The 15,916-nt window shown below is 35.3% G+C and overlaps 1 protein-coding gene across 2 annotated transcripts in view; it reads left to right on the top strand.

Annotated features, from left to right (window-relative positions):
• APLF (aprataxin and PNKP like factor) overlaps positions 1 to 15,916 on the top strand; it is a 90,647-nt gene that overhangs the window by 39,314 nt on the left and 35,417 nt on the right. For both annotated transcript variants that reach the window (XM_008516970.2, XM_070573842.1), the window contains 3 exons: positions 6,247 to 6,394; positions 6,704 to 6,836; positions 14,486 to 14,670. In XM_008516970.2, coding sequence (XP_008515192.2) covers positions 6,247 to 6,394; positions 6,704 to 6,836; positions 14,486 to 14,670 — 466 coding nt within the window. The remainder of the gene's footprint in view (positions 1 to 6,246; positions 6,395 to 6,703; positions 6,837 to 14,485; positions 14,671 to 15,916) is intronic.

The raw sequence follows: 15,916 nt of genomic DNA, 5'->3' as shown, positions 1-15,916 counted from the left end.
TTCCAGTTGGTGGGAAGGAAATGAGGAAGAGAATCCAGGATAACTGTCTTGTACATATCACTTCCATTTATATCCCGCTGAAAAAGATTAGACATATGGCTACACTGAATTGCAATGAAGGCTGGAAATGTAGTCTCCAGCTAGATAGACAAACGTTGTTACAGAAGCTTACAGATCAGTGCCACTCCAACTTTGCTGTCTGTTATGCAAATAACATCCACTTAGCCTCTGATGGTTAAAAGGTAGCCACCTGGTCTGTACAATTCTGGAATCCTGTCATTTCCATTGATTCTAAGGAGCCCTGTTCCTTGGCAGCCTCTCCTACCACCAACACTGACTTCTAGAGGCAGCTGCCATTGAACTCCCAAACACAGCCTCATTATTGCATACCTTATTGCCTATTGTTCTGGACCCTTCTGGGGAACATAGTCAACTGGTGGATTCTCTAGTCTTATGTAATAAATCCATTTTAGCATGCCTACTTCTTTGAGTCTATTGACCCCTTTTTCAATACTCTACCAAGGCTCTCTGCTATTTCTACCATATTTACTAAAAGCCATATTTTTTCCAAGCATGAACAAGCCATCTCAGGTGTTTATTAGGATTGGCTTTAGGTGTCCTTCCAGCACCTTAAATCCTAGGTTGCAGGAGAGTGTTCTTTATCTAGCCTTATATTCTGCATCCGCTCGTCTGGCATCTTCAAGTTCCATTCTTGGGCATACTCTTCTGGTTTCTATCAGGACATGTTAGCCAGGTTCTGTAGCTCTTTACTGAATATTTGCTTTCCTGTTGAAGCAGGGATGGTACTTTTCTAGTCAGGTAATGATGTGTTGACGCTGGTTGTTGGAATAGAAGCCATGAGGGGAAGTGGGGGCAGGTCTTAAGGAAGGCAAGTATCATCAGAGAGGTGTCTACCCATAGGACGCAGCTGCCTAGTCTCCAGACAAGGAGAGGCTACCATCCTTTAGCAAGGGGAAGTGGACCATATCTTAGACTGTGGAAGTATTGAAATATATTTCAGACATTTCTTGATACCAATGGGATTTTCATATATTTTAGAACTAGCTCCATTTTGCACTAACACATAACAACATTGTGTACAAGATTTATATGTATAAACTTTTTAATCTTCATAGCAATCTTTATAAAGGATAGATACTGTTAATATCCCTATGTTACAGATTAAGAAACTGAGACACAGAAGGTTTGAGACTTGCCCAAAGTCACACAGCTAATACATGGCAGAGCTAGGATTCAAACCAAGCTACCTAGTTCCAGAGCTCTTACTGACTACCCCTGTTGTACAAGAAAACTTACGATAGCAATCATTCTAGAAGTGAACACACTTGGAGAATGGCTAAGTAAGTTTGGTGTAGTTCTATAATGGAGTAAAAGTGAATGTACTAGAGAGAACTACAGGATAAAACATGGATAAATCTCCACACTATAATGTTGAGAAAAAAAACAAATAGAAAAGTAACAGATATATAAAGCACACACTATTTGTATATGGACATACATATATGTAATGTATATGTATATTATGGATTACTTCATGAATAACATATATATTATGTAGTTATGTGACATATATGTATAATATATCTTTTTTGTGTATGTACAATATTCACATATATATATACGCACACACACAAAGAGTAGATGCACACATCCTATTGTGAAAGTATAAAGATATGCGTGTGAATAATAGACATCAAAATCAGGCTAGTGTTTTCCTTTGAAGAAGGAGTGGGAGGGAGAGGAACAAGACAGGCTGGGCACAGAGGGCACTTTGGTTGTGTTTGTAATTCATCTGGAGCAAGTTTGACAAAATGTTTCTATTTGGGTGGTGGATACACAAGTATTTATTTTCATAGATAAGTAGATAGAATACATATGTTATATTCTCTATACATTGCTACATGTTGAAATATTTTAAAATTTAAAAAAGAACACAAAAGAAAACTTGTGTGTTTTGTGGCAGTTGTCCGGATCTTGATGCCATTATAAATTTTTTCTTCCAACTAGTTGTGAATTTAAGAAAGGGATTTGAGCAACAAAGCAGCAGTAAAAAAAGCTTGTCATTTATTTAGGTTTTCATTTTATTCCTGTCAGCGTGCTTTTCGTATAGCATTTAGATTCTGTAAAATAAATCTCATTCGTAACCGACTCCATGGGAGTGTACAGGTCTACACACATTGGTGCTAGTTGGTTCATTTTTCACTCTTTTCCAAATATGTTTCTATGGAATTATTCTACTAGAAGTACCAAAAACACGTACTTTTTTGAGAAGTCAAAGTAAAAGAAAACCAAATTGAAAAAAACCGACACTTGGTTTTACATTTTAGTTAATTAAATTATGGCATATTTCATCAGAAGCACCAACATTAATTTTGCATCCTTATTGCCTTCCCAATAGTGAGTACTTAGCAAGTGTTGGTTTCTTGAATACGTGAATGAAATGTTGTATAACAGTTTGTTTTTGTACCTGAATTTCGTTGCTGATGAGGAGGTACAACATTGTCTCTCTAGGGAAATTGTCTTCTTTAAGACACGGTTGAGGAAAGTAAAGTAAATCTTTTGTCATACCAAATTTGTTTTTCAAATTGTTAAAGTTCTTAATAATTAGATTCCATATAAATAGCTAATTTTAATCACTTTTTGATTTGGAACAAAACAATAAAATGTTGATGAAAATGCCATTATACTATGACAATGTGCATGTTTATAATTCATTTGTAGTTATTTTTTAAACTTTTTCTAGATCCAGCTCATTCATATTATAGCATTTTTTATGTTAAAGATCCAAAATATATAGCTTATATTTAAATTTATTTGGAGTATATTTTGAAGATTTAAGAATTAACTTAATTCCAAAAAGTCTTTAAAAAGAACAAAGGAGTTGGAGATTCATACTTCCGAATTTTAAAACCTGCTCTAAAGCTACAGTAATGAAGACAGTGTAGTACTAACATAAAGAAAGACATGTAGATCAGTGGAATGGAATTGAGGGTCCAGAAACTGAGGGCCCTTGCGTTATGGCCAATTGATTTTTGATAGGAGTACCAAGATAATTAAATGAAGAAAGAATAGTCTTTTCGATAGATGGTGCTGGGACAACTGGATATCCATGTGCAAAAGAATGTAGTTAGACTCCTACCTCACACCATAGAAAAAATAGACTTAATGGGGCTGGCCCTGTGGCATAGTGGTTAAGTTCAGCGCACTCTGCTTTGGTGGCCCAGCTTCACAGGTTCATATCCCAGGAGTGGACCTATACCACCTGTCAGCCATGCTGTGGTGGTGACCCACATATAAAGTGGAGGAAGATTGGCACAGATGTTAGCTCAGGGCTAATATTCCTCAGCAAAAAAACCCAAAAAGCAAAAACACCCCCCCCCCAAAACTATGAAATGCTTAGGAAAAAGCACAGGTGTAAATCTCTGTGACCTTGGATAAGGAAATGGTTTCTTAGATAAAACATCAAAATCATAAGCAAACAGAGAAAAAGTAGATAAATGGGACTTTATCACAATTAAAAACTTCTTTGCTTCTAAGAACACCATCAAGAAAGTGAAAAGACAACACAGAGAATGAGAGAAAATATCTGCAAATCGTATGTCTTATCAGGAACTTACATCCAGAATATATAAAGAATCCTTGCAATTCAGCAATAAAAAGACAAAGAACTCAATTAAAAAATGCAAGGATTTAAGTAGACATTTCTCTAAAAAACATATCCAAATAGCCAATAAGCACATGAAAGATAATCAACATAATTAGTCATTAGGGAAATGCAAATGAAAACCACAATAAGATACCACTTCTCATCCAGTAGGATGATTATAATCAAAAAGGCAGATAAGAACAAGTATTGATAACGATGTGGATAAATTGGAACACTTACACATTTCTGGTGGGGTTGTAAAATGGTATAGCCTCTTTGGAACATACTCTGACAGTTCCTCAAAATCTCAAACATAGAATTACATGCGGGTCAGCAGTTCCACTGCTTGGAATATAAGAACTGAAAACATCTGTCTGCATAAAAGCTTGTTTGGTTTCATTTACATGAAATGTGCAGAAAATGTAAATCCATAGAGACAGAAGGGAGATTAGTGGTTGCCAGGGCCTGGAAGAAAAGGGAATGGGAAGTGACTGCCAGTGCATACAGGATTTCTTTTTGAGGTGATGAATATGTTCTAAAATTAGGTATTGGTGATGGTTGCACAACTTTGTAAATATATTAAGACCCACTCAATTGTGTACTTGAAAAGGATGAATTCTATAGTTATGTGAATTATATCTCAATAAAGCTATTATTTAAAAAGGATAGCTCGGTTACCTTTATTATACTGTATTTAGGTAAATTTCCAAGTTTTTATTTTTTTATTTAACAAATTCTGGTAACACTGAATTATAACTCCTCTGGTAGTTAATTACTCTTAGAAGTATTTGCAGATTAAAAAAATACATCTGCATCACGGTGACAGTGTTTGATATTTACATAAAGATGTGAGAATAATTTGTATTTTGGCTTCTTTAAAACTAAATGTTAATTAGAATTTTGTTCTGGGATTGGATTTTTTTTGTTGTTATGTTTATTCTTGGTAAATATTAACAAAAAATTCCCTGTGGGCCATAGGCTGTGTGTGTTAGTCTTGAATTTATGCCACAATAGAAAATAAACTAGAAATGGAACAGACGATGTTACTTAATTGCTAATACTATAAAATCTAATACTATAAATTAGGAAAAGCCATTACATTACTCTTGAATATTTCTTAATATTTTTCTAATTAAATATTAAGAAAATTTGAGGAAAAATCATAATTTGGAAGTATGCCTGTATCCTATGAGTAAAATGGAATTGAATATTGGGGTGAAAGTGAGATTTCATAGATAGGACATTCATACATTTTCAAGTTTTTGTCTCCGGTGCCTGGCACAGTACCTGACACACAGTAGGTATTTTAAAAATATTTACTGAATAAACAAGAACTGTGGTCTTACACAATAATTTAGTCTAAGTAGGTTGTTCTCTTTTGGCTTTTTCCTGCCATTGGAATTCAAGTCTACCTCTGAAGGAGGTTATTCCTATTAAAACAGGCCATTAATTACTGTCCTCTCAGCTAGACACACTTCTAAAGTCTTATATCTTTGATATTTTAAAATTTACTTTTACTAAGGAACAATTTACATACAGTAGAATTCAACCCTTTAAAATGTACAATTCAACGCACTTTGACAAGTGTATGTAGTTGTGTAAGTTCTACCACAGTGAGATTTAGAGCATTTCCCTTTCTCTAAATAATGCCCTCATCCCTCTTTGTAGTCAGTCCCCTCCCTCCACCCCCAGCCCCTGGCAACCACTGATCTGATTTCTGTCACTGTAGCTTTACCTCTTCAAAATGTCATATAAATGGAGTCATATGACATATAGCCTTTTGTATCTGGCTTCTTTCACTTAGCAAAATGCCTTTGAGATTCATTCATGTTGTTGTATATATCAGTACTAGTTGATTCCTTTTTATTTCTGAGTAGCATTTCCATCTGCATTTTCAAATTTTCCAAAAGATAAATTCGGTGGATCATCTCTCTGCACATATAAGGAAAAATGAACCATCAACTTTGGATGACCTTACTGCACTCTGCAGCAAGTGGGAGGTAGTTGGTTCTGCTAGTATGTTCCACTTTGACCACAGATGCTCCTGTGTCTGAACATTTAGCTTCCAGTGGAACTACAAATTTGGGGAGATTTCACAAGTAGACGTACTGGCCAGAACTCCAGTAGCAGCTATGTGTGAACTTGACATCACGATTTTATTTATTTTTTTCTTTGAAAGCTTAAGTAGCTTAGCTGATGTTCTTGCAGTTTGCAGTTTCTCTTTGGATGCTCAGTGGTGATCTTTTATGGACTATCTGGACAAATACCAAATAAGTAAATAGCTCTTACTTGAGAGAGATGGCTTTCGCCCGTCTCATAAATAGCTGTGGTTTCTAGGCCCACATGGTTTGGAAAGATTAATGTATTTTATGGTGATACAGTGGGCAGAAGATAAAGAACATAGTCTAGTATATGTATTCTAGTCTACTGTAATCTGCTTTTTGGTCCTGCTAAGTCTGAGAAAAGGAGCATAACTCATTAGTTATATGTACTTGAGAGAATCTCATTTATCATGACATGGTAGGCAATGGAAGTGTTTTAAATTTAAATGATAAATGAATTTTTATTTTATTTTATAGAAACAGTCAAATGCTTGATGAAGATAATGTATTGAATGAAACACCAAAATCTTCCTCAATTAATTTGCCTGATGAGACAGCTGGTGCCCCACAGCTGGAAAGAAGCACAGAAGTAGCTAAGACCCAGACTGCTACTGCGAAGAGTGTGGTGAGAAACTTAGGATCGCATCCATTTAAAGCATCTTCCTTATTTCGAGGAGAGAAAAGACAACTGAAATTAGACATATCATGACAATATTACTAGTCTTGATGTTTTTAAGTGAAGCTCTAGAGAATATCACACTAGTCCACTACTTCAACTAATAGAATGAATTTCATTCCTTGAGAAATATGACTAACTCAGTCCACAGTTGCAGATAGATTTTTTAATGATAGTTGTCTGCAAAGTAAATGATCTTACGATTTCATTAAGGACATATGGTTATTTTTAGTAATTAATATATAGGTGCCTTTTTAGTCTTTCCCAGGTGAATGTAGAGACGTCAGTAAGCAGCAGTCAAACCCTGCCCAGAGGAAAAGAATCCTTCCCGCGTGGATGTTAACAGAAGATCTAAGAGATCAAAACCTTTCAGCACCAGTCCTCACTGGAGGTAGGTTTTGTTTCAAGAAAACCTTAAGCAGAATTTGAAAGTTTTCCTGAACAAATGGAGATGGAGTAGTAGTTGTAAAAGTGGATAACTTAGCTTAACATTTTTTTTAGATATGTACATGAAATTGAATTTAAAACAAGCCACTTATCAAACACCATCCTGCTAATTACTTTGATTTAAAAAGTGCTATTTATCTTATGTGCCAGACTTATCATCTTAATATAGATTTGCAAACAAACCTGTTGGTGTCATGTCTAACATAAAAGGCCAGCGCAGTAAGAGCTTTCTAAACTAATTAATTAAATAAGAAAGTGTCAGGCACACAATGTTATATGCTGACAGATTCAAAGAAGAGGTGACCTCTGTCCTAGCACAGCTCCCTGACGTGGCAGACATCACAGTGATTTATGTCATTTGTTGGATGTTCTCCTTGATACAAGATTGCTAAAATGTTTTCTGCATTGTCTTACTTAGTCAGCATTTTCTTTGCAACTTTTCAGTCGTGTCAGGTTTAGTTTCTTTTGACTGCTTCTTTTCTTTTCTGTGGGTCGCATTTTCCTGTTTATTCTCTTGGTTGGTGACTTTCTATTGGATATTGGATGTTATAAATGATGTATTCTAGAGACTTTTGATATTATGTTCCTCTGAATAAATATTTTTGTTCTAATAGGCAATTAATTTGGCCTAAAAGTCAGTTTCCTTCTAATAGGCCGTTAATGCAGGCCCTAAATTCTGTTTCCCCTGTCATGGGCAGCAGCTGCAGTCTCTGCCTAGTTCTCTCAGCTTCCAGCTGCTGCTTTGTCTCTGGGTTCCAGGGATTTCCCCCATGCACATGTAGTTTAGTAGTCAGCCAAAGATTGGGGTTGATTTTATGTAGATTTTGGTTCGTGGCTCTCTGTGGCTTTCTTCCTTCCAGGATTTTATCCTGTTCCACAAGCCTCAGACTCTGTACTCGGGCCAGTTAAGCTGGTAAGGCTGCAGCTTTCTGCCGCCTGTGAACTGGGGGATGCCCTCCGAAAAAAACTGCAAATTCACAAACCTCACAGGTTGGAGTTGATTTTTCAAGGTCAGAGGTCTCCAGTTTTGGTCACTCTCCAGTGCCTTCAAATAGTCGTTTTTTAATATTTTGTCAAATTTATAATTGTTTTGTTTAAGATGATTAGTTCAATGAAGCTACTCTGCCATTTTGCGCTGAATACTGTCTTTTATAGATTTACAGCACAATTGAATATATATTTTAGTTGAATATTACTACTCTTACTGTTTCTAATATTTAGCATAGTGGTCACAGATATCTTCTGAAGTTTTTGGTCAAATATGTTATGTGTAGAATAGTCCTTATTTAATGCTAATTTGGATTATAGTAGGATCAGAATGATCGTGTGAGAAAACTAGGTTATATATTGTATGTTGAGGTAGATGTGATTTGATCTGGAGAATTTTCGCATCTAAACCTAAGATTTCCCAGTAAGAGTTTTATTCCAGCACAGTGGTTTTCAGTCCCCTCCAGCCCATCAATACATGTGTAGTGTATTTTATCAGTAGCTTTTCTCCTTAAGTGTGCTAATCCTCCATTTGCAGGAAGGAAATGGGGATTGGGAGATGGTAGTGGAGGAAGGCAGGCAGTTTCCCTCGGTAGAACTATTTCTCTGATATAGAAAGAATAGCTCCTTGACCAAAAATTGGACCAATGTGACCTGCCTCCCTGCAGACAAGCCATTTGCTTTCAGGACTGTCTTGTTTTGTGCTGTAACTGCTTCTGTGCTACCACTATGACATTGCGTATAATAGTCCAAAATATATTTTGCTTCAAATTATAAATAGCTATTAATTCCCACTTGATAAATGTACCATATAAAATATGAAGCATCCTTTTGGGCACTTCACCTTGAAAATGCAAAGGAGAGTAATTTGACATTGGTTTGGACAGGCATATTACATAGTACACAGTGTACTTAAAATCTAAAGCTTCAAAATGAGAGAAAAGTCTTTGGATGCAGGTATTTCTTCTTGTAAACTTAGACTTTTAGAGAGTACTTGTAAGAGGAGGGTTAGGTTACTTAATTCCTTTAAAGATTTAGGATTATAGGACAGGACAGTTCAGCACTTGAATCCAGCTATTAAAGGTTGAAATAATTAGACTTTTTCTGCTGTGTAGGTTTTTTTATTATTATTATTTTGTTTGTTTGTTTAAGTAATGAATCATCCAGGTCAATAGACTAATGTTAGAGATTTTAAAAAATCAATTTCCAGGATGCATTTTAGGTTCATTTAGATGGAAGACACTTTCTTATGTCTTTTGCAGCTTTAGTACTGTACTGTGTTCTTTGATATTTATTTAGATTATCCGAAACCATCTTGATATTTTGGAAGCTTCTGTGTCATTAGGTACAGGACAAATAATTTTAATTATGTTAAATGGCTTATTCAAGATCACATAATGACTACCCGAGCTGTAATCGAGACCTAGCGCTGTGTGACTCTAAAGCCCGTGCTCTGATCCATATCACTGTATTGCCTCCGGAATTTACTCTCGGTATGTTCTATTTTTGGTGTTTTTTTCCTTTTGTTTTTTCTTTTTAAATATGCACTTGCATTCTCTCCTGGATCTTTTCTCAGTTTCACTCTTGGTTTAATCCTGACACGTACGCGAATAGTTGCTGTGATCAGGCTAAATCTTTTCTGTTTTTGAACCAGTGATGTTCTAGTTTATTTTATTTTCTGGGTCTCCAGGTTCTAGTCCTTGGATGTCATCATGAGTTTCTCAGGCCTGGACTAAAATTTTCTCCATGTCCCTTAGTGATTGGGAAGTCAATATATTTTGGATTTGGGCAAAGGCTCTCAGAGCCTCTCCTCTCTTGGCTTCCATTTAGCTCTGTTCTCGAAATCCTCTAAGCCCCAGGACAAGTCATAACTCCTAGGTGTGACACTCTTGCTACACTGAAGAAAGAGCTTTGATATTTTCACTGGTGTCATGGTACTCTGCAGTACTCTTCTTTCCCCATCTTCTGACCCTCCCGCATGGAATCATGAAAAGTAGCACATACGATAAAGATTGAAGTAGGAAGTAGTCCTGAAACCATTTGGTTTGCATTTAATTTTGTACTCTGAATATTTTCTGTGTGACAACTCAATGCAGATAATAAATATTGAGCTGACATTGTTTAATTTGATGATAGTTAAAAATTTACTTAAAGCATTAGTTATTCTATATATTTACTTATTTCCAACAATGCTGCTAAATGATCTAATTAATAGATTTTTATTAGCCTCTTGGATTTTCTAGCTATACAGTCATATCTACAGAATTATGATAACTTTGGCACTTCTATCTACAGCTTTAAAAGTTTTTTCTTGTCTTATTTTATGAGCTAGGCCCTGTAAATTTTCAGTAAAAATGGATAAAATTGGTATCTGTGTCTTGTTACTGATTTTAATGGGAATTCTATTAGTATTTCAGCATTTAATATGATTGGTATCCAATTCTGATACTCTTATCATGTTGAGGATGTTTTATTTTTTTCAGGAATGACTGTTGAATTCTTTAAAAAAGAATTTTTTTTAAAGATTTTTTTTGATTTTTCCTTTTTCTCCTCAAAGCCCCCCTGATACATAGTTGTATATTTTTAGTTGTGAGTCCTTCTAGTTGTGGCATGTGGGATGCCGCCTCAACATGGCTTGATGAGTGATGCCGTGTCCACACCCAGGATCCAAACCGGCAAAACCGTAGGCTGCTGAAGCGGAGTGCGTGAACTCAACCACTTGGCCACGGGCTGGCCCCTGAAAAATTTTTTGACATAGAAATAGTCCTGTATTTTTATGTGTTAATATAATTAATGATGTTGGTAGATTTTCTAATATGTACCATGCTAGTGTTCCTGAAATGAGTTTAGTTTTATCATGATAGCTTATTATTTTTATGCTCTGTTAGATTTTCTAATATTTATTTTAGGGCATTTGTATATATATTCATAATTGTGCTTAGTATTTTTCTCCATGTGTGCCATCTACATCAGATTTTAGTGTTAGAGCTATGTCAGCGTTGTATAAAATGAATTAGAAGGTTTTTTAATATATGCTTAAGAACAGACAACAGAAATATCTGTTTCTTGGTAGAACTTTCCTACATCACAATCTTGGCCTGGTGCCTACTTTTAGTAGTTGATAGTTCTAGCATGGGAAGAGGTAAGTTAGACCAGTAAAAAAGAATGAAACACCCAGAAACAGATCAGAATAACATACATTTAATGTATAAAAAATTAGTTCAGGGGCCAGCCCTGTGGCCAAGAGGTTAAAGTTCCTCACACTCTGCTTCCAAAACCCGGGTTCATGGGTTCAGATCCCGGATGTGGACCTACTCCACTCATAAGCCATGCGGTGGAGGCATCCCACATACAAAATAGAGGAAGATTGGTGCAGATGTTAGCTTAGGGCAAATCTTCCTCACCAAATAAATGAATAAATAAATAAATACATAAAAATATTAGTTCAAACTGATGGGGAAAGAATGCATTATTAAAAATGATGTTGTGGGGCCAGCCTGGTGGTGTAGTGGTTAAGTTGATGTGCTCCACTTTGGCGGCCCAGGGTTCACCGGTTCGGATCTCAGGTGCAGACCTATGCACCACTTATCAAGCCATGCTGTGGAGGCATCCCACATATAAAATAGAGGAAGATGGGCACAGATGTTAGCTCAGGGCCAGTCTTCCTCAAAAAAAAAGAATGATGTTGGGAAAATTAGCTTTCTGTTTAGAAAAAAATAACATTAGAGCACTAATTCGTACCATATTCGTAAATAAATTTCTATTGAATTAGTAATCTTATTGTAAAAATTAAAACTATTAAGGCATTTGAGGAAAATATGAGAAAAATATTTTTGTTACTTCTGGGAGGCTTTCTTAAAATGACAGGAAGCCTAGAACTATAATGGACAATTGACAGATCTATCTAGATTAAAAATGAAAAAAATATACAAAAGACACTATAGTGACTTATCGTGACTGACTTATAAGTCAGAGGCAAATGACAGAGTGGCAAACAATATACTGGGAGATATTTGTCACACTTATAAAGTAGATGGAAGGTTTTTAATAATTGTCTACTTAGTGATAAAAAAGAAAGTAAGACTCAGTAGAAATTTCGGGCATTGTATATGACATACCCAGAAGAATAAATACAAATAACCAGTAAATATATGACTACTGTCAGATAGGAAAATGTAAATTGAAACAACCAGGTACCATTTTTTTGTTCATTAAACTCATCAAAATCTAAGTATTAATAATATCTAGTATAATAATTGTAATATCCAGTGGTGTAAGAATTATCGAATATTGTTGGTGAAAGTAGAAGTTGGTATAGCCTTTTAAACTTATTGGCTGGTTTCTCTTAAATTTTTAAATATACAACACACTTTGATCTAGACATTCCAATTCTAGGTATTTATCCCGTAGAAATAATAACATTTATACTATTAACCATTTGTGTGATTACATATACATATTTGTAGATATATTTGCTTAAACTTAGGAAAAAGTTGAGAAGGATATGCATCAAACTGCTAATATAACTGTTAGGAGTGGTTCCTTTGGATGATAAAATTGGATGGATATAATTTTAATGACACATATGCATGCATACAGTTGAGCCATCATTCCCATAATATTAGTGTAAGAGCTCATATAAGTAAATGCAATTAGTAATAGTTAAAAATAAACTAGTTTGTTTTAATAGTTAATTTCTTTTATATTTTTATCATTTAACTGTACCTATCCTGAATTTAGAAAATTATTTGATATGCCAGGTATAAAGATTGTTATGAGCTAATTAACATTTGTTTTATATACTTTTTTGTGAAGAGCATTTTAACAACAATTTCAAAATGGCTTCTTCCTCTACAAAAAGGAATTAGCTTTGGTCCAAAGAAGGAATATTGTAGTAGAGAATTTGGAATTTTGAAGGATTGAATATTTTAAATATATATAATTTTAATTTTAGAATTAGTGTACATGTGTGACACGGCATGTGGTAAACTCCCATTTGGCAGAAGCCTGTCTTATTGAATTTATAGTTTTGGGTTTTAGTTCTCGTGGTAAGCAATGCCGCAGTTGATTATTTCGCTTCGTCTGACTAATTCATAACTGTTGTAGCCTTTGGTCATTTGCTTCACCAAGCTATACAGTCCTATTTAGTCCTGTTTCTGACAGTTTCTAAAATGATGCAAAATGCTTCCTAATCTAGATTCAAAACAAATACTTAAATAATTTAGGCAAAGTTTAGTTATTAGTTTATTCATAAGTTTCCTTTGATAAATACATTATTTTTATATTGGTTCAATAGATTTTCCTGTTTAATAGTAGGGACAGTATTGTATTAGCATTTGTTTCTTGAACTTAATGAAGGGGTGTTATTTCAGGCCGCCGGTATGTCCTTTAGAACAGCTCTGAGCAAACTACAGCCCATGAGCCAAATCCAGCTCACTGCCTGTTTTTGTAAATGAAGTTTTATTGGAACACAGCCATGCTCATCCGTGGATATATGGTCTGTGGCTGCCTTCATGCTACAAAGGCAGAGCTGGGTAGTTGTGACAGATACTATGTGGCCCATAGAGCTTAAAATATTTACTTTCTGGCTTTTTATGGAAACTTTGCTAACCCTTGCTTTAGAACTTTAGAGTAGGGATTACTGATTGCCTTATGTACCTTTATCTAAGCTCCTAAGGGAATCTTGGGATAAGTTCTGTTTATGTTCACAGTTCACTCAGTCAAACATATTTATTGAGCACCAGTTTTGTGCTAGGCACAGTTCTAGGTACTGGAGACACAAGGGGGGACCAATGAACAAGGCATATAAACAAGGCATATCGTGAATTTATCATTTGAGTATAGAGGAGACAGACAACTAACCATGATGATTGTCTTCTTAAAATTAGTAAATCTATTTTCTTTTCTTATTAGACAGTTCATGAATTTGTTAACAAATTATGATACTGACTTAAGTTTCCCAACTATATTAAACCTTCGGTAAGTATTATATGGGATACAATGTCCGTTTTACTGAGACATTTTTTTCATTGGTGAAGTTTGTAGAGATCACTCTTCCTTTTGGGTTATTTTGGGTTCTCAATCTGTATTTAAGATAACTTAAAGTGAATCTCTGACTGTGGATGTTAGGGGCTCAATAAGTATATGTAAAATCATTGGATAGCTACATGTCAGATTTTATTTTAGAAAAATTCAAAGCTAAAATAAAAAACAAAAAGATAGCTAAGATATATCAGGTAGTCTACTAGATAGTTTATATATCTTACTTCATTTACTCCTCCTGATAACTCCATGAGTTATTATTATGCATACCTTTTTCCAGATGATGAAACCAAAGTTCAGAGAGGTGAGGTGGAAGAGTTAAGGAACGGAGGCTGCCCACGTTGGTGTCTTGGCCTGGCTGTCTCCAGGCCTGGAGCTCTTGGCCATTGTGCTGCGTAATATTTTTTGAGATTTGCAAATAAGTGTTTTCAAGTTGGCGTTAATATAAATGGGACTTTAATTTTACTAGCACTTCTATCCTTTTTCTTTCTTTTTGGTATGGATTACTGACACTTGAAGATATGAGAGATAATTTTGTTCTTTTTCTTTGTGTGTGTGTTTAAGATAATATTGTAACCCAGAGAAGTGGAAAAGAAGGAATCTGCAAAGATAAAACCCAAGTTAACATAACACAGCAAGGAAAAAAGCGATTAATTTCATCAGGAAGCTCAGAAAGTACATCAGCAGAGCACGACACAGGAAAAAAGTGCAAAAATGTTGATCAGGAAGAGTCTGTCATTTCATCCAAGGTGACTTTTAAAAAATTCATTATTTGATTGTTTTCTTCACCAAGTGTTCTTGATAAGAATTAATTATATGCTGTATACAGCAAGGAAAAATCAAAACTGCTTTTCATTATTGTGTTTATGAAGATAAAAACTAACCCAGATTTTTTTTGACTTACTGAAACTGATATTTAATAAAGCACTTGCATTGTAGAAAACACAACTTTTAATTCAGAAATTTTCAGACTGGAAAAAAGTGAAGACCACTTGACTCTAGTCATAATTTGGTACATTCATTCTGAAAACCTGGTTTTTCATTCTCAGACTGCATGTAACCACCTTTTTCTTGAGAAGTATGAAGAGAATAACAATTGATGGGGTAGTTCTTAATAGCCTGTTGCAGGATTACTTCTGGGCTAACTTAGAGTATTTATAAACCTCTTACCTCTTTTAGTTTTTGCTGGCTCACTAGAATGGTTTGGCTGACTTAAACATCCTTTAACACTGGGTACTTAAAGAAGATGAGGCATATTTATTGGATGCATTTAAAAAGAGAGAAGAAAAATGATAGAGATGGTCCCAGGGCAGAAAGGCCACGTATTCTTTCTCTCAAAAGAGGGGTGGCTTTAGATGAAAGTTTTCGTGATCCTTGCAGACCTATGGCTGAGCTCTGTGGGCCCCCATTTTTTAGTCTCAGTGAGAGCGAAAGGAGTAGAGTTGGTGTTAGAATAGTGTGCGCTGGAGTGATTGAACTGCCAATAGCTATCCCAGAGGGTCAGGCCTTTTATAGTACTTCCCTCACTCCTACCTCCTCTCCCATTAGGGAAGACCCAGCTTCGCACTGGATCCTTTCTTCCAGCTAGAGAAGTGGGGACTTGATCACGGTAGGCTCAACTCCTTTGCTTACTTATGGAATCAAGTTTAATAAATGAAAAGAAAGTGTTTTCTGACACATATATTGGCCATAAAAACTTAATAAGATAAAACTTGTTTTATATAAACTTTTCTCTGTTCTCTGAACGTATCAGTGTGGCTGCCTTTTTTGGCCAAGAAGAGAAATTATTTTTTTCAGAGGAAAATCTGTAGTATACATGCTTTACTACGTTTATCCTAAGCCATAAAGTTTGATAATCACAAGTAAGACTTTAAGAAACACCTTCTTAATTAATAGATTGTAGAGAGGAGATCCAAGATATTCAAGGTATTTGCGAGATTTTGATGACATCAGGGAGTGTTCAGCCAGGTCCCAGGAATGCCTGAGCTCGGCTTG

The sequence above is a fragment of the Equus przewalskii genome, chromosome 14, assembly GCF_037783145.1.
Source record: "Equus przewalskii isolate Varuska chromosome 14, EquPr2, whole genome shotgun sequence".
Taxonomy (NCBI): domain Eukaryota; kingdom Metazoa; phylum Chordata; class Mammalia; order Perissodactyla; family Equidae; genus Equus; species Equus przewalskii.
Note: the sequence above shows the minus strand (reverse complement) of the source record. Positions and strands in the feature narration are given on the sequence as shown.